This window comes from Sipha flava, unplaced genomic scaffold, assembly GCF_003268045.1.
Source record: "Sipha flava isolate LNK unplaced genomic scaffold, YSA_version1 222_pilon_pilon, whole genome shotgun sequence".
Lineage (NCBI taxonomy): Eukaryota > Metazoa > Arthropoda > Insecta > Hemiptera > Aphididae > Sipha > Sipha flava.
In genome coordinates, this window is record NW_020272853.1 from 1,337,850 (window position 1) to 1,356,744 (window position 18,895).

At 29.3% G+C, this 18,895-nt stretch overlaps 2 protein-coding genes across 4 annotated transcripts; one reads left to right on the plus strand and one right to left on the minus strand.

Moving 5' to 3' along the window:
* Positions 1-8,980: 8,980 nt before the first annotated feature.
* LOC112683247 (deoxynucleotidyltransferase terminal-interacting protein 1) lies at positions 8,981-12,474 on the minus strand. The gene is made up of 8 exons (XM_025554168.1): positions 11,888-12,474; positions 11,588-11,788; positions 11,304-11,516; positions 11,047-11,226; positions 10,789-10,967; positions 10,291-10,438; positions 10,141-10,228; positions 8,981-9,199 (listed from the first exon to the last, which is right to left on the minus strand). The coding sequence occupies exons 1-8, from the start codon at positions 12,056-12,058 to the stop codon at positions 8,997-8,999; spliced, it is 1,383 nt and encodes a 460-aa protein (XP_025409953.1). The 5' UTR covers positions 12,059-12,474; the 3' UTR covers positions 8,981-8,996.
* Positions 12,475-12,637: 163 nt separating this feature from the next.
* LOC112683246 (protein ecdysoneless) lies at positions 12,638-18,154 on the plus strand. 3 transcript variants are annotated; one of them, XM_025554167.1, is made up of 12 exons: positions 12,638-13,006; positions 13,134-13,251; positions 13,314-13,401; positions 13,462-13,622; positions 13,679-13,837; positions 13,903-14,065; positions 14,196-14,321; positions 15,402-15,775; positions 16,705-16,919; positions 16,990-17,076; positions 17,470-17,585; positions 17,647-18,154. In XM_025554167.1, the coding sequence occupies exons 1-12, from the start codon at positions 12,760-12,762 to the stop codon at positions 17,854-17,856; spliced, it is 2,064 nt and encodes a 687-aa protein (XP_025409952.1). In that variant the 5' UTR covers positions 12,638-12,759; the 3' UTR covers positions 17,857-18,154. The 3 variants fall into 3 exon arrangements, with proteins under 3 accessions (XP_025409952.1, XP_025409950.1, XP_025409951.1); XM_025554165.1 differs by having other exon boundaries at positions 12,760-13,006; positions 16,687-16,919; XM_025554166.1 differs by having other exon boundaries at positions 12,760-13,006; positions 16,687-16,919; positions 17,473-17,585; positions 17,647-17,856.
* Positions 18,155-18,895: the final 741 nt, after the last annotated feature.

An 18,895-nucleotide genomic window follows, 5' to 3' on the forward strand; every position in this document is an offset into this window, starting at 1 on the left:
AAATTACCAAAGTATGCTCTAAAGATGTGTAATAGGTACACAACCGGACATATTCAAAGTATGTAATCTATAAAGGCTAAATTCCCAAAAGATTCAATACCCTTTTGAAGTTAAATCGAGAAAAATATCGATATGTTCTTTTTTTTTACGTAATTTTATATTTAAAACATATGCAATTTAGATATTTAAATGTTGAGTAATATAGAAAATGTTAGAAAACTTAAATGAATAATTATTTGGTTATATAATATGGTTAGAAAATACATAATTTGATAATTAAGATACAAATTACTTCTCGAAAGATTAAAAAAATCTATTTATTGGGAAATATTAGCTTTTAGTACATACATATTTCTAATTATAAACTGTTGAAAAAATGCATGATTTAAGCACAAACAAAATGTTAGCATATTTTAGAGATCACACCGTGATAAGATAATAAGATAACTTAAGGTTATAAATTATAAAATAAATGATAAACTTTGGCTGGAATTGGAAAGGTTATAATCTATATATTTATATATTATATACTATTAAACAAAAATGTTTAGAAACGAACGACAACCCGCAGTTAATATAATAGAAATAAAAAATAATAATAATATATATAATATATTATAATAGAAATTATTGTTGTGTAGCAATAACAGGAAGGTAATGCCGCAGTATTTTGAAGCTGGATGTCGAAAAAAGGGTGCGTATAAGATATGAAAAACGAGACAGGAAGAGAGAATGCTGTATATGTATGAATGGAAAAAGAATGTCCTCTCGGAAGGACAATAGAAAAATAGGAAAGAACATAATGGAAGTCACTTGTGGCCTTTTCACAACTAACAGCGTAGAAAAAAACAATATTAATAATAATAATAATAATAATTTTAATATAACGATAATGATTTCCACGTTATGTCGCACCGTTTGCCGAGTAGGACAAATAGAAAAAAAAACCATGTGTGCTTTTGGTATACGTGATTCACGGCGTAAAAACAAAAACCGTCGCTGCTTGTTATTACACCCCCGCGTTCGTATTACTTTGACAAATCATTTGTACGTTTCCATTGATTTTATAATGAACTTAACATTTTTATATGCTACACCGTGTACGTTCATATACATGTTACAATATCAATGCTATCATATTATATATGGTTTTAATAATTTTCCAATCCGTGAAAATCAAAAAGCGTCGAAGGTATATTAACGATGCACACGAATCGCCTTTTTCAAAAGAAATTTGAGTAGCATTCCGTAACATCGAACAGAGCACGATCGATTTATTAGCACAATTAGGTACGACTTACGAATTGTTAAATGTGATTATGAATGTACTCACAAAAAAACTTATTTCTGATCTAAAATGGACTGGTGAATTCCATAAAATGTATTCCATATAAATATACATTTATTTTTAACCTTCTAAATATGTACTATTAGCAATTATAATGGAAAACATTATAACGTACAAATACTTTTATTTCAATGTAAATAATAAAGTTATAAATAATGTAAGCAAAATAATAAATATATCGACTAACCAAAGTATGACGAGACGATGTTCGGCGGAAAAGTGAAGTCAAGTTCCACTACCGTCATGGCTAGTAGCGTTACCGAACCTCCCCCTAGCTATTTCCTTAGCTAAAGTTTGGGGTGGCTCATCGCAATACAAGATATTTGGTTCGTTGTTGTCATCTGTTGGGTTGTTGTTCTCGTCCGTCTGCTCTCTCAGTATCTTCCACGACTTCAATTGAGAAATGTGATTTCCATCAAGTGTTGATTGGAAATTAATAAGGTCAATTTGAGTGAAGTCAAGACTGATTCCCTAGCTTAAAACACAATTAGTATGATAACTACTAGCCTCATGTGATTTAAGCTTTTCAGTTGCGTGTTTCCAATTTTTAATGGTTGAGTGCAAAGCTGCCCAACCAAAATAAATACACAATATTTGCAATAAATGCCATCATCTAAATTAGGTACTATAAATAGCTATAAATAGCTCCATTTATCTTACCAAGAGATTTTAAATTTAAAATTTTTACTACCATTAAGCGTAATAGGAAAATCATAATTTTTACGTAACCCCAGCTGGGGTCCAAATTGTATTTAATGCTTCTGTTTTTCGGTGTTCGTCAGTTGTTTATCAATATATAGATTTATATCAAATAAAATATGATTTTTAAGCACCGTTGTACTCAAAATAACATTTTGATCGTCTTTAACTAAAATTTGTGTTGAACTTGAAACCAAAATATTATTATCATTCCTTTCATTAGAACTACACCTAACTTTCGATACAGAAAATAGTCGTTTATACTTCGCTTTATGACTGAATATTATATTTTTAACGTTTGCAGAAATACAGAAGATTATAAACACAATTATCTATACAAAATAAATGGAGTACATTTATGATTATTGAATATTGATATTTTGAATCATATAGTTAATATGAAGAAACACTAATAATAAATATTATATTGGTTAATTGCTTGGTGTTTAAAAGAAACTTCTTTTTCATTCATTCGTTCATTGTATGTATATTATCGATGGTTCATTGGGTTAATTATGATAACAAAATAAAAATCATAGAATAACTGTGTACAACCACGGTTTTAAATATACAACAAACGTATATATATTTTATCTTAAACTGTGGCAGCAGTAGCGCACACTCATTCTTACCGACATGGGTCGAACATTAATAATAATATTATATATACCCACCCATTATCCATAAACATTATCAAAGTAACTCCAATGAAGGTAATTTTGGAGCTTAAGTTAGTGGAACTTAGCTCTTAAGGCATGAGCCTAGGTCCAATCGAGTTTTACATATTCAAAATTGAAATAAAATCTATAAAATTGCAAATATTTTTAATCGCCCAATTTTTTTCGGGAGGTCGATCGACCCCCTTGACCCATGAGGTGTGCGCCACTATGTGGCAGCAACTAATATGATTGTAGGTTATTGACAATTATTGATTTTATTTATACATCGAATTCAACGTGTATCAACAAAATATAAAATCTTATAAAAAAGTTTTGATGAAAATTTCAAAGTAACTTTTTAAAAAATAAATACTGACATTAGCCAAGGGGGGAGTCCGGACCCGGGGTCCACCCCCAGGGTTCGCCACTGATGCACAATAAATTATCTTTGATTGTTTTTCAATTTATTATCTTGATTATTTTGGTGATTGTGTGTTTACATTATATTTTATTATAATGTGTTATCTTAAATTCTTAACCAACCCTTTAGTAAACTATTTATTTCGACCTCAGCATTTTATATTGGTTTTCGTTATTATAATATCTAATAGGTTAAATACGTGCGTTTTTTAAAACGTTTTGTAAAATATTAATTTTTCGACGGTGCACTACAAAAAATTTTGTTTGGCCTATTGCAGATATCCTCAGTTCCTTTGCGTTTGGCCACTGTGGTAACACATTGTCGTTGTAGTACTTGGTCCCTGATAGGTTCATGCAGATGATCATCATTTTTCTCCGTAATATCATTATTTATTCCAAAAGTTTTTAAAAAAGCTGTACATTTGCGGTTTATACATCGTCATTTTATTTCACCTGTAAATATTATCGGGCCGAGATTACAACCTACCTTTTTTATTACTTGAAATTTCCGTGCCCAGTTTACAATCTACGTACTTTATTACCTAAAATTTTAGTGGCCGAATTCACTACAAAAAAGATAATTGCCAGCCCAGTTTACATTTGCCCAATGAAATCACCTCGTTTGCAGGAGCATTCGCAAAAAGTTTATACTGATAAACAGAATAAAGATTTGACGTTTTTCACAAATATTAGGAGGCAAGTTTCTGAAGGCACAATTGGTCTTAGATTTGTTCGCAGGCTCATAAAAACAATTCGATGATGGATTGATTGCTTCTTGTAATATATCAAAATTGATCGCGAAATCAAGAAAATCCCATACCATAGACGAAGAGTTAATGCTTCCAGCTGTCAAAGAAATTTTAGAAACGGTTTTACGCCGTTCAGCCACACATAGTGTAATCACAAAAGTTCCATAACGAATATTTTGGTATTTACTCTTATTTAATTATTACTATACGACATGATACTTTACACAGTACATAGAATCATTAATAGTTGGCCTATAATAAAGAAAAATTAAAATTTTTCATGATTTTAGTAGAATGATTTGGTAGATTCTGGATCAACTCTCCCTTAAATTTTACATATAAAAGGATAGGCCTCTATGTATAGACAATACGCAGTACATGCACCTTCCAAACACCTCCGAAACTTGCAATAATTATTCAATATAAGCAACTCGCAACACACAAATGTATCATTAATCCCGTTATCATATATCATCAATAAATTTGATAACATAATTTAAATATTTTCATCTCATATTGTTACTAAAATGTTTTAAACAATTAGCTTTTTCATAATATATGAACAATACACACATATACAATATACTCGTACACATACTTTTATACATACTTACATACACATACTATTCATATACTTTATATGTGCACGTTTTGTTGATAATTAATTATTAATTAATTAATTTTTTTATCATATTTTTATATATTAATGTTACAAATAATCTACACATATATTAAACAATATTGTGTGACGGCGAACCGACGAAATGGCTGGATCGTTGAAATTTCATTATGTGAGCTTTTAGTATCTTCCAAATTTTCCCTTCAAATTGACGAATGAAAATTGTCGAGTAATATGGCTTTACTATCAGCGTACGTTATGTTTGTAAAGAAGGAAAAAAATCATTCAAAAAATGCTTTTCGCAAGAACCTTGATTGCTGATACTAAAAGTGAATTTATTTCAAATATATTCAAAGATTTTTTCAAAGAAAAAAATATTCCTCTTAAAACATTATATCTATTGCCACTAATAAAGCACTTATATAGGTAGGTCGTTGTCATGAGTTCATCAGACATTAACATTTAGTTGAGAAAAACAATCAAAAATCGCGTCTACTATAGCTATAATTTTTTAAATAAACTAAAAAATGTATTTATTATTATAAAATATAAATTTATATCATTATTAAGTTGTTTCAAATGTTTAATTCATTAAATTACTAGTACTATAAATAAAAATATATAAAACATAAAACACAATAAAAAAAAAGTTATTATATAATAAGAAAATTTTTTTTTAAATTTTCCAAATCATCAACCCCCTTTCCATCACTCTTCTGATACCCTATATTATATAATTCTCACATAGGGGGGAGGGGTGTTAAAAAATGATTGCTACTCAAGGGGACAGTAACAAAAAAAAAAAGTTATGAAATACTGAGTCATTCTTTTCTCTAGACAATTTTGCAGCTGAATCAATGATTTAGTTTGATTACCACAATCGCGCGAAAATTCAGGAATCAAAAAATGTTTTAGATATACTGAAATAATCGCAAATATTTTACTCATCAGTATTTTCGGCAATTGGGAAATTTTCGCCTTAGCATCCCGGCAACTATTTTTACTGCTGAGCGGCACGTTGTGGAGGGTTAAAATCTAGTTACGCTCTGCCATGACGATGAAATACTCGATGAATTATGCATGATGGATGTCTATACGATTACGGTGAATGACTTAATTAGAAAAAAATTAATGTTATGCTGAAATTTTTTTGGAAAAGATGCGAGACAATTACGATTTCTTTTTGAGATTTCAATGACATTAACTTTATCCGTGTGTCACCCATACTTATAACTGATAACTTAATAATATTTACATATGTATAATAAAAAGGTTGTTATTTTAAAATGGTAAAACTATAATATTTCTCCTTAAATCCCAACATTGCCCCCTCCTAGAAAAATTTCTGCGGGCACCATGGGCGTAGTATGCATGGGGCTGTGGGGGCTATAGCCTCCTTAGAAATGTCTGTAAATCCCTCATTTTATCTAAAATTAATAAATTCTAGTTCTAAATGTTTTTATGATTTTTCCTAAAATTCATCAAGCACAAAATATTAGCAGTCTATTGTGTATTGACAATTATTGCACTAACCTACATAAAACTACTTATTTTTATCACAAACATGTTTATTTATAGATCAACGTCGTATTAATTTTTTGATTTTACCTTGTGCGATCATCGGGCCATGCATTGTCGCGTCGTCTGATGATAATATAACGATAATGGATAATAAATTATATGAAACACACTCATACTATTTATCAGTATTTTTCTCGAAATTAATGATTAGTAAGTCTGTTGTTTGCTCGTGTACTGCTAATCACACACACGTCTCTTATATTTTACTATAAAGCATATTATTTCATACATTTTTAATTAATTTTAATATCTTTGTTCCTTTTTTTTTTTTGTTTTCTTTATTTTTTTAAGAAAAAATGTTATGTATATTTAATACAAAGAAAAAGCCTGACAATAAAACATTGCCACTAAATAGGGACAACAAAGACTGCAGTGGATGATCCAAGTCCAATAAATAGTAAAATTAAAATTAATAATTCGTCAATACCTGATGATCTTAATAATATTCAACCCGAGCATTCTGAAATTACATTAAATGACTCATTTCTGCTAGACTTAGGGAATTTGGAAACAGGGCCAACTCAAATTAAACTAAACGTAAGAACTAGAGGTGAGCAAAAAACAGATGTTTTTAAAACATCGAGGTTTATGTTCAATACATCGATGATTAGTCTTCGATATATCGAAAAAAACATTGATGCTTTGAAATTTTTTATATTAGTTTTTCCTTAAAACTATTTGTACCTATTACAATTTTGCCTCGCACCAAAAATTGTCAGTTGTCACAAATGTTTGTGTGTTTATTCAGTGCATTTTTTAAACGTGTTAACTAGGCGACACAAATGTCGCCCAGTGACAATGTTTTGTCGCTTAGTTGGTAGTGTTTTGAAAAATTGGACAAAATACAATTAACTGTTGAAAGAAGATATTTTATTAATTATTTAAAAAAAAAAATAAGTTTAATTTAATAACTCAAAATTATTTTTTTTTTTTTTTATGAATTGTAAAATAAAATATCAGTTAAAGAATGAGACACCTATAAATTGTTTTTTCTAGGAAATGTTCTCTTTCGCTTTAATTCAAACTAAAGACATGGAGTTTTTGGAATACATTTTTCTAGTCCTTTAATATAGCCCCCACAGATAATAATACCAAGCTACGCCCAAAGCGGGCACCTATGCTTTTACGCGTATACGAGTAGAACCGTTATATATATTTTTTGACAACGACGTATGTATCTCCGTATATACTTCTTTTTTCAGCCAGTAAAATCGATGGCTAAATTACGATTCCGCAAAATTTGCAGAATCGTATAGATCTGCATAACCATTTATAAACATAAATGATTCCACAAATGTCATATATATGTATATGTACACGATTCCACATTTAAAATTTTCGTTCTTCACCGAAAATGATTACCCACAATCGTACGGTAACCCTTGTCAATGGATCGGACACAGATAACACAGAACGGCTGTATGATACGATTTACTCAGTAGGTACAGTTTTCCGTTTATAAAGAAATCGTCGAAGGAAAAAGAATAAGCGAACATTTCACCAGGTCGTGTAGTTATAAAATAAATTATCTCGTGTTTTGCTATTCGAAAAATGTAAAAACAAGAAAACCTCAAACCAAAGCCATATTCGACGTAAAAAACTAATCGATAATATTTCACTGTAATAATAAACCCATATTGGTTTTGTTCATTATTTTCATACGTATAACTTCAAATACCAAAATACTTTGATTGTTTTCACAAACATTGCTGGTGGTGATTTTGCTGTTTTTAAAATCTTTAAGTGAAATTTTTTGTATAGATATTTGGATTAAGTAGGTTTAGGTAAACGTAATATTCACATTATACATTTGAAAACAATTTAAATTTGATAGATGATCGGTGATGAGGATGTGATAAGATTGAGTTAACTACATATTTTGAGTTGATGGGGTCATAACTATCAACCCTCCCTTGTTGCGCCACTGTCCACTCAAAAATTGTATTGGTTGTTCGTCATCACTTGGTATTGTTGTAAATTGAAAGAGTATTTTCCAGCTATATTATCATTTATATGTATAATATGTTTTAAAGAAAAATCAAATGTTTATTTGTATGTTCACATTGTAATTATCATCGTATGATAAACCATCAAGTTTGATGGTTAAGTAAGATTCAATATATTTTCACAGTCGAATTGTAAAATAAACATACTTCCACAAAACTACAATTAACATTGTTTTCAAATTACTCTCCAAACATATTAGTATATGACCTGTCGACTAAATAGAATTATTGCTTTGATCCAGTAATTTCCAGTTATTGTGCTGGTGCAGGTAAGCAAAATGTATTGTCACTACTTTTTTTCACTAATTATTATAGCTACTGTAGTAGTCTGTTATAAATTTGAAATATTTAAACTTTTAAATGTAAAATGATAAATAAATTGATGGTTTAGAGTTGCACATAAAAAATTTCTTAGATATGATTAACAGAAGAATTCTGTCTATTTTTATATGTCATTTAAGGCATGCTTAAAAATGAAAAATGATATATTAAAATTTATTAAAATCCCCCAAACAAAACTACACAATGAAAATGACTAGACAAATATTTATTAACAAGTATTCAATACTCAGTTTGTAATAGTATTCATTTACATGGTATTTATTTACTAATAACTACTATGTTTAATTAATAACTAAATAGGATTTTATACCTGATAATATATAAATTAATAAATAAAATACTATTTTCCATAAATTAAAGTAATAATTATGATAAAACATCTAAACATTAAGAAACAAAATCATTACATTATTTTACAAGTTACACATAATATTTCTTTTAAATATTTAAAGTTGAATAGAGTCAAATTAAATAACTATAATTGTTGGTAAGAAAATAATAGTTGAACACACACATGACTAGATTAAAGATTAGAATGCAAAATACAAACTTAAAAAAATTCTGTAAGAAGTACTACATTCCAAATTGTGTATTATTAGCTTGACTGCTATTGGGCATGAAATTGTTTTCAGCAGCTAAAAGCGCAGTCAGAGTGGAATGTGAGGTTGCTAATCCTGAATTATTGTTAGGTGATGAATGTGGAATCTCATTGTGCTGTGGTAATCTTTCACCATACTCGAGCATATTCAACGCTTCAGCGAGTGTTGTAGATGTCCCTAAATACAAATATAAAATTACTTATTTGAAAATAATTCAATTTTCAATTTTCATAAATTATTAATTCATTCTCTCTTTTGAAAGAAAAAGCAATAGTGGGATAGAGAAAAAAACTACACAAACGTTATAATTGCTCTTGACAAATGTAACATAGTTCATTTTCATCCTTAAGAATACAAATGTAGAATCAAAACCAAATAACTACATTTTAGCATTTACGAAAATTGAATAATGATTATAAGGAAAAGACTAAAAAAACAATTTTCGTATTTTTATTATATAATTTATCTGATCATCAATCATATCATAGATTGAATTAATTTAACTTTAACTAGATGCATGAATATAATTTTATTTAATCAGTAATCAAGTTTTCATAATCAGATATATTTGGATATAAACAACTCAGTAGCATTATTAAACTATGGTTAACTTCAGACAAGAACGCAAAGAGTTTTAGAGAGTCAATCCCCCTTAAAATGTCAGAAAAAAATGACCTCACCTACAAATTTAATAATTATTTAAAAGTTTCCCATGAAACATGCTAATAATATATATATATATAATCAGAAATAAAGCATGCTATTTATTGACATTTTACATATTTTTAAACCTCCCCCCCTCGAAATGTTTTCTTGCGTTCTCCCCTAATTAATTTGCTCTAACTTCCAGTATAATGTAATATGAGAATTTAACTAATGCATAACACTTTAGAATATCTATACAAAATAAATGTACTATCTTTATATGAAAAAGTTGACAAACGTTAAGTTGATCTACAAATTTGTAAAATATATTTTAGTATTTATAGGTAATATAAGTAAACTATATAATTGCTATAGTAACAGACATAAGAAAAATGTAATTTTAATTTTTAATAATCAGATTTTATTTATATACTAACTTATTAACTTTTGTAAATTACTCATATTAATAATACCTGAAATTATTATACTACTTGATTCTGAATGAGCAGCTGATTGAGAGATAGAAGAATTTGTATTTTCATTTAAAGTAATACTGCACGCCTAAAACATAATTTTATATCAAACAAAAAATTACAATAACTATAACCATAGATTTTTCATACTGCTTGTTCTTCGATTTCACCATTTTCTGTAATAATTATTTGTTGAGGAGATTGCATATCAGGAGGTTTATTAAGAATCATTGTAGATCGTACTTTGTTCAATATAAATTCAGGTAATTCAAATCCTTTAAGCTCGTGAGGACTATTTCTAAAAATTATAATTATTATTAAAATTTTAAATAAATGAATAAATTTTAGCACAATTTTTTTAAAATAAAATAATAAAAATATATATGTAACGTGTAAAATTAATAAGTTATATAAATATTAAATACTTTAATTTGTAGAAATTCATTAATTGATCAAGCTCTATAGAGACTGTTTCTTTTTAACAAACTTGTCATTAATTAGCTATTTTTTTAGTATAAGTTTATATAACAAATAATTAAATTATTGTAAATACAAAAACGAAAAATTTCTTGACTATTTCAATTATTTTTATTTTGACTGAAATTTGATTTAAAAATAAACAAATAACTAAATAAAATATTGTATTACTTGTAATTCACACTACTCAATATTAATTGCACATCATCCAATAACAATATAGAAGTGGAATTAGCAGTTGAAGGTGATGGCAAGACAAACATTTTCTGCTTCATCAGCCATTCTCGATCTTCCAAGTCAATGGTATATTGAAACAGTTCTGGATGTTTATTGCACATACGACCTCCTCTCTGTCAAATCAATAATTATTAAAATGTCTTAAATTAAAAATAATACTTGTAAAAAAAAAAAAACAAATTAAAAAAGTACCTTGTTGGCCCTGGTGGCCAATACAAATAATGTTTGAGAGTGGATTTTTGTTGGGTCCCAAGCAGATTGAAATCTTTGAAATTTTACCAACGGTGGCTGAGATGTTTGTTCAACTGAAGGAGAAAGGTTGTTTTCTGCTTCTGAAGCAGGTGGTTCTTTGCGTTTGAGTAGAGATCTGTTCTGCAATGATATTAATCATTAAAAATTAATATTATCTAATCAGTAATGAAAATGCCAAGTGCAAATTATAAAATTACTTTGGAATGTTGTTTTGCAAATCGTGATTCAATAAGTGTATCTGTAGTTTGTGCAGTATTGAACGGTGAGTTGCTACCAGACAATGGTGGATTTGAATACATTAATTTGGCTTCATCTAACATTGTCCTACATACTTCTCGTACATGATCTTCGGTCACACAATTTGAACCCAAATTGGTTTTAACATTGTCAATGGCCAAACCGAAATATGTCTGTAAAATGATTACATTTATATTGGTGAATGATAATTCACATCAATAATTATAATAGTCATAGCTCATACCGTTAAATACTTTTTAATAACATTATCAATATCTTTATTAATGGAATTTTGTAAATTCTGTCGCAGCAAATCCAAAGATTTGGCAGCATTTACCAAGTTTTTGGCACGCATCTTGGCCGCTTTCGTAGTTGCTTTGTCGTTACCATTGGCTACATCAATAATATTAGCGAGGGTCACTTGACGCATGTTAAAAGTATTTTTTCTGTACATAGAATACATATTATATACAAATATAAATATGAAACACAAATATAATGTGAATTAAACATTGTAAGACTGACAGACTCGTCACACACATACCCATGGGACAAAACTATCGCTGGTTATGACTTCCAAGTCGAAAACTGGTGCTTGTCGGACAAGCGGCATGGGCTTGGAAGACCTGTGAAAACTGGTGGGCTGTTGAGTCACCATTTGTTGAATTTGTTGATCATCGTTCATGTGATTTGTAGGCACCTTATGAACTACCATTTTATGACGACAGACGCGAAAGGCTGATGGCGATCAAAAAACATAGACGAAATATCAACAGCACTCTGCTGCGATCCGACGACACACTTGCATAGTATTCCCGTAATCGAGTCGACCGAGGATATTATTGTAGTATCATTTTAATAATTTTTATCAACGCTTCTACCAGGTCTCATTTGGTTCGCAATCGATTGTTAATCGACCGAGACGATGGACAACTAATAATCGAATCGATTGCGGTCGACAAGAAAATTTACAAAACGTTACCAGACAAAAGTACATCGACGTGAGAACTTGCCCTCTCCTCGTAAGAGCGCACTAAACGACCGAAAATATTGATTTGACCTACGATCATCATCATATCAACACGCCATAGGTACTTGAAATAATTATCAAAAGACACTTTCTGGCGATCGGTCGACAAGAGACGTTTGATATAAACGTATAATCGATATGATCACATTTGCACGTCGTTTGGCCGTGGAAAAAGAAAGATTTCTCTGCTACTGATATCATATTTTCGCGCTGTTATCATTGCTTTGACGCACGTGTGTGTGTTTTTGTGCGGGTGTATGGGAGCGTGTATTTTTGTTTGCGCACGATTTGATAGCATCGGTTCATCGTTTGAAATCGGTTATAAAAAATAATTGAGTGGATTGGATTTAACGTCTGTTTTCCTTCGTTCCCGTTGAACCCGCCCAATGGACAGCGTACTAGAAACGGTCAGGGATGACGACTTTGTCGAGTATTTCTTGTTCGTCCGACCAGGCGACGGCAATGAAGACGCTGAAGAATTGGTAAAGAACATCAACCAATTGAACACCAAAGTATTGGAGCTCGTCGACCGGTTGTCCAACGGATACATATGGCACAAAGACCAATTCAATTTGATCCCGAGATTTTGTCCTTCGGTCGAGCTCCGACAGTCATTCTCTGATACCTCCAACGGTAATATACCAATATTGTCTTAATATCATTGTGAGCTGTCAGCTTATTCATTACGATTCAGATTGTTGGAACTATATTTATGTGCATCTGTACATTTTATATTATATTTGTGTTTTCTTCATTCCAGAAATATTACCAACTCATCTGTACGGAGTTACACATTTTGGAGATAACATAGAAGATGAGTGGTTCATCGTTTACCTGTTGAAAGAGATCTCAAAAGAATATCAAGAACTCATCATTCGGTATATTTTTATTCATTCTTAGGTTTTTATATGTATGTATGTTTGTCACGGTTCTATTACAGTGTTATAGATTCTGATGGTGAATTTCTACTGATTGAAGCAGCTGAATGTTTACCTAATTGGGCTGATCCCGTTAATTGTCATCAACGGGTAGCTATACGGTTAAAATTAAATATTTATAAAAAATATTTTAATTAATTGTCTTTAAAGGTTTATATTAATGATGGTGATATACATATTATTCCATTGACCAGTATAAATAGCAAAAAGTCAATTACCATTTCACAAGCATTAGAACAGATCATCAAATATCCTACTGCCACAATAGCTACCGAAGAAGTTAATGATGCCATATCATCTCGTTTGCATGGGTAAATAAAATATAAATCTAATAATTTATACCGAGAATAATGTTATTGTTTTTCAGGTACCCAGAAAAAATCAAAGAAAATCTTCACCGCTGCCATGCTTATATACCTGTAGATATAGCTTACCTTTTAAAACATCAACCTAGTTTAATAGCACCTGCTGTCTTAGCATTTTGTCACAGAGATCCATTGGATGTTAGAGCTTGCCGTGTGATGAAGTAATTAGTTTTATCTCAAAACATCATTATAAACATTTGAACATTTCTTACTATTTTATTTTTAGAAATTTTCCTCTTAAAGAAAGAGTAATGCGTATGGTGACCATGACTAAATGTTTGTATGCAATGCTTGTTCAACAGAAATTCATTCCTGAAAGGAAGACTGGTTGGAATTTAGTTGAATCGTCTGATCCTCAGTATCAAGCACAGATTATAGGGATTAAAATAGTAAATTAAACATTTTATTTTTTATTTAATACAGTATATCTAACTTATATATACTCATAAATATAGTTCAAGTGGTTTTTCTTGACTACTTATGTACCTTATGTACCTTCTAAGAAAGCTTTTTGTTTAGGCTTGCGGTTTTGAAATATTAGTCAGTCAGGCAAAGTCAGCTGTCAATAATACACCTATAGACTTAACTTATGATAAGCGTTGGCATCAGTACAAATCTTCATTAACTGATAAAGGATATTTTAAGGTATGTAAAATATATAACAAGTAATTGTAGTTAATTTGTAAATATTGAATAAAAGATATTTTTTTCCAAATTAATTTTTATTAGTTGTGAATTATCTGAATCATCAGTTATTCTAGATTTTAAGATAGAAAAAAGAGCAAACATCATTTGACTATTATTTTTAATTTGTATTTGGTGTTTCAAAAATAACGCAGGATTTAAATCTGCTATAAATTCATGTATTTCTTTTAAAAAAACATGACAAATATAAATAAAATTTACCATCACTGAATAACACATTGCTCCATTAAGTACGTTGCGTACATGACGAATTTCTTGCTTAAATTCCAAGACATTTCAAACTTTGTTCTGGTAAACTTGTGACTTAGTGTATCCTTATAAGAAAAAAATCACATGGCGTCAAGTAAGAAGTGGGTAGCTTTGGTTTGTTGTTTGTTTCTCTTGAAGTATAACAGGCACATTTTGTTATACTTCAAGAGGAAGAGCGCCGACTGTATGGTCTGTAGGGTTAGATGGAAGGGTCATATGCCCAATATTGTTTTTCACTGTTAAACCTTAACTCCTCCTGAAGGAAATGATATATTTATGTTTTTTTTTAAAGAAATAAATTTAATTTATAGCAGATTTAAATTCTGCGTTCTTTTTGAAACACCCTATATGTAATTTTGTCTTATTAAATAATTTTTATTAATTGTATTTAATCCAGCGTTTGTCATGCTATGGTCCAAATTATAGTATTTTCTTTGTCTTTAATAAAACATTTACATTTTATATTTCAGTCATTGATACTCAGTAAACCTTTTAAAAATGTTATCATTTGTATATTATTGACTTATATGAGTAGTAATGTGTAAAATATAAAATAAAAATAAAATATAAATGATTTATGAAAGATGAAAAAAAAGTGCAGCTATTTTGATCATAGGGTAACCAATCACGGGTTAACAGCAACTAGATTAGATAATATTTATATCTTGTATATATACCTAATTCTTATAATGTTAATAGTTTTTTATTGAATTAATAAATATTGTATTTTAATCAATATAGTTATATTTATATTTGTATTCTCTATTACAGAATTTATATGAAGGTTCAAATGGATATAAATTATTAGAAGATCAAGCTAAGCAATATTATCTTTCAAATGTAGATGAATATTTATCATCACCTTCAATTAGTCAGAGAATTAAAATAATTTTAGATGGTATTACTAAAGATGAAATAGCACAATTGAAATCTGACACCACTGTTCTGGAACCAGCCGATGATGAAAAATGGTTAAATGTGACACCGTCTGATTTAGATCGTATTCTTGAACAAAAGTTTGGATTAAAAAATTCTGAACAAACTTCAGCGTCTAATTTAGCTTCAACATTTACTGACAAAATAAGAAGCTTTTTGAATCAAGCGTCTGACATTAATGGAGCAGAATTTTCTAAAAATCATCTAAGGTATATAAAATACATTTAAATAAAAATAATAGTTATTATTTATATATGTATTATCAATGATCCAGGATTTTTATTGACTTACAAATGATCATGGTTCGTAAGTTCATGCCTTAAAAAATGCCTAAATAAGCATACAAATATGCACTTAAAATTGGCAAAATATGCTTTGAAATATGCCTTAAAAAGTTTAAAAAATATGCATTTATATGCACTAAATATTTAAAATTATGCACTTAAAAACGCTTACTTAAAAAAATCATAAACAGTTTTTGAATAAACATGAATTATCCATTTGTTTTTTTGTACCTATATTTAATTTTTTAGTCACAATTAAAAAAAAAAAAAATTGATTTTAAATACTATTTAATAATATTCTTGAGCCTTCATGAACTGTGTATAATGTACATCTTTGTCAGTAATTAATTTTAAATCTGAAACTTTTGAAACAAATTTATTCATTAGATGTATGAGTATCAAGAAGATAAGAAAAAATTGATAATACAATTTCTATTTTTAATTTTATATAATTTTCCATTTAAATTTTTGATAGATTCTAATAGAATGTTGTATAATATGCTTGATAAAATAGAAATATGCAAAAACATGCAAAATAAGATTTCACATATTTAACCGTAGTACCTTGAAATGGATTTCTATGTCATCTAGCATTAAATACAACTTTGCAAGATTGATATGCAAATGCATGAACTTACGAGCTCTGCAAATCATAATTTTTGTCTAACAAAACATTATTCTTCTTTAAAATATACCATGTATTATTAAATTGATTCCAGCTTCATTAAAGCAATGTGATTTTCAATTTACTATACTTCAAATTTGTAACAAAATATTGATGTGTATTTAAACTTTACCAGTGTTCAATTTATTATCTATTAGTTAATGATTTTTAGTGATGATGATGATGATGATGATGATGATGATGATGGCGATGAAAATGCAGCTAAACCACTAAACGAAAAGCTATCTGAGTTGTTAGTTTGCGGACCGGAAGTTATGTGTCCAACAAATGACGATAAAGATGCAGTCTCCACTAGATATAAGAAAAAAAAAAGTAAAAGTATCGAAAAAAATAATATCAATTTTGAACCTGAAAAATATGAAGCTGCACTTAGAAGTATTTTAGGTACAATTTAAATTAATTAATTTACTAGTTATAAGAGTTATTACTGTTTTTTTAACTATATTATTTTTAGATTTTAAAATACCCGAAGATGATTGGAATGAATCAAACAGCTCTGACATGGACTCTTATGGTAGTGATTGTGATGATATTTTGTCTGGTAATTATTTGATATTTTTTTTTTTTTTATGAAATGTTTCTCCATAAATATAATCGATTTTCAATTTAATACTCAAGCAAAAACAACATTGTTGTACTTGTTTTCATTATTTTAAACAATATAAAGCCAGTATTACTTTAATTTGTCATCAGTTGACTATCAACAATTTTCATTTGATATAATTAAATTTTTATTTACTGGTATGGTGTGATATTCGTATTGATTGACTGATGTCAAACTAGTGTTAGTAATACTGACCTAAGATACTACATTTTCTTTTAATTTCTATTATTTTTAGATTATGGAATTTTAATTTATATTAGTATTTATTTATTATATTAATATTACATAAAAAAACTATAGTTAAATTATTTTTTGATGATTTATTTCTAGAAGATCGCGGTTCTAGTATTTCTAAATACATGAATCAAATGGATAAGGAATTGGCATCTACATCTTTAGGAAGTAGTTTTGTTAAAAAAGAAACTAATAGCAAAAATAAACCAAAAGTATGTAACCAATATTATTACTTCTATGCCTTTTTTTTAATTTTAATTTTTCTTTTTGTAGAAAACTGTTCGAATAAATTCAAATGTCCAGTTTGATGAGAGTGAAGAAGATAATTTCTCAGATGTAGAAGATTTTGAACCGGTGGACATTGATGTAAATGCTTTTCAAAATATTCTCAAGTCATATCAAGAACAACTGGGCCTACCAGGACCTGCGGGTAACCTTTTGGGACCAGCAGGTTTAAACTTAGGTCAAGAACCTTCTAAATAATTCCATTTTAAAGTTTAAAAGTACATGACATTTTTTGTCTCGATACATTTTTTTATTTTTTATTTCTATGTAATTCACTATCTTATTTTTGAAACTTGAATTATTTTGTATTTGTAATTAATACCTTTTAATAGAAATACTGCATTATTTCAAACAGTTGAAAACAATAATCTTTTTGATGTTACTACAGAATTAGCTTCATATATATCAACGACAATATTTCACTTTAGTTGTCCTCGTCTTTAAATTTAAAAAATTGTTTGTGTCTTTAAAAAAAAAATATAACAATTTTTTTTTCCTACACGTTTTATTTATTTGCTCAGTTATAGTCATTGCGCACCAGGAGCGTACCCAGGAATTTTTTATGGGGGGGGGGTCTAAAATTTTTATTTTATCCGTTCTCTAATTATAATTATAGTTTAACTCAATACCAACAAATTACTGTTAATACACTATAGTATGGCTTATATTATATTATCTATAAACTTTGTATGTTGAAGATTATTATACTATTTAATATTCAACCGTTGAGTATGTAGAAATTAAATGGGGGGGGGGGCCGAACCTGAACTCCCCCTCCCTTAGGTACGCCCTTGGTGTGCACACAAGGTGTGAGGATAAGGTAACCGTCGGCGTTCTGTCACTTATTTTGTTTGTTTTATCTACGGCAGTCCTAACCCGAACGATTACGGTAAGTCCACAGTTTCCGACACAGCACCGAATCGATTGACGTTTATTTCGGTCCGTCGTGGTCGAGAAACAGCTCCACGTATTATTTGGTTCACCGTAACAAAACGGTTTTAGTACTCACCACTGACCCGCGAAACAATTATAAAAAAAAAAAATGTAAAAAAAACCCAGATAACGAGAGACGCAACAAAGCGAACCCGACCGGTTGCCGTACCGTAATACACGTTGTGTACCCGCACGGCAGGGAGTTTTGCGCGGGTCTCGGTATCGGACGGGCAAAGATCACGTTCCGGAGAGAAGCTGAACACAACAACAACGACGTCGACACGATAAGCGTCTTAATTAATCG

Coding starts and splice junctions, on each gene's coding strand:
- LOC112683246 (XM_025554165.1), top strand. CDS start 12,760: ATGGACAGCGTACTAGAAACGGTCAGGGATGACGACTTTGTCGAGTAT. Junction 13,252..13,313: donor TATCAAGAACTCATCATTCG/GTATATTTTTAT, acceptor GTTCTATTACAG/TGTTATAGATTCTGATGGTG. Junction 16,920..16,989: donor TGCACTTAGAAGTATTTTAG/GTACAATTTAAA, acceptor TATTATTTTTAG/ATTTTAAAATACCCGAAGAT.
- LOC112683247 (XM_025554168.1), bottom strand. CDS start 12,058: ATGGTAGTTCATAAGGTGCCTACAAATCACATGAACGATGATCAACAA. Junction 11,789..11,887: donor GCGATAGTTTTGTCCCATGG/GTATGTGTGTGA, acceptor TCTATGTACAGA/AAAAATACTTTTAACATGCG. Junction 11,517..11,587: donor TTATTAAAAAGTATTTAACG/GTATGAGCTATG, acceptor ATCATTTTACAG/ACATATTTCGGTTTGGCCAT.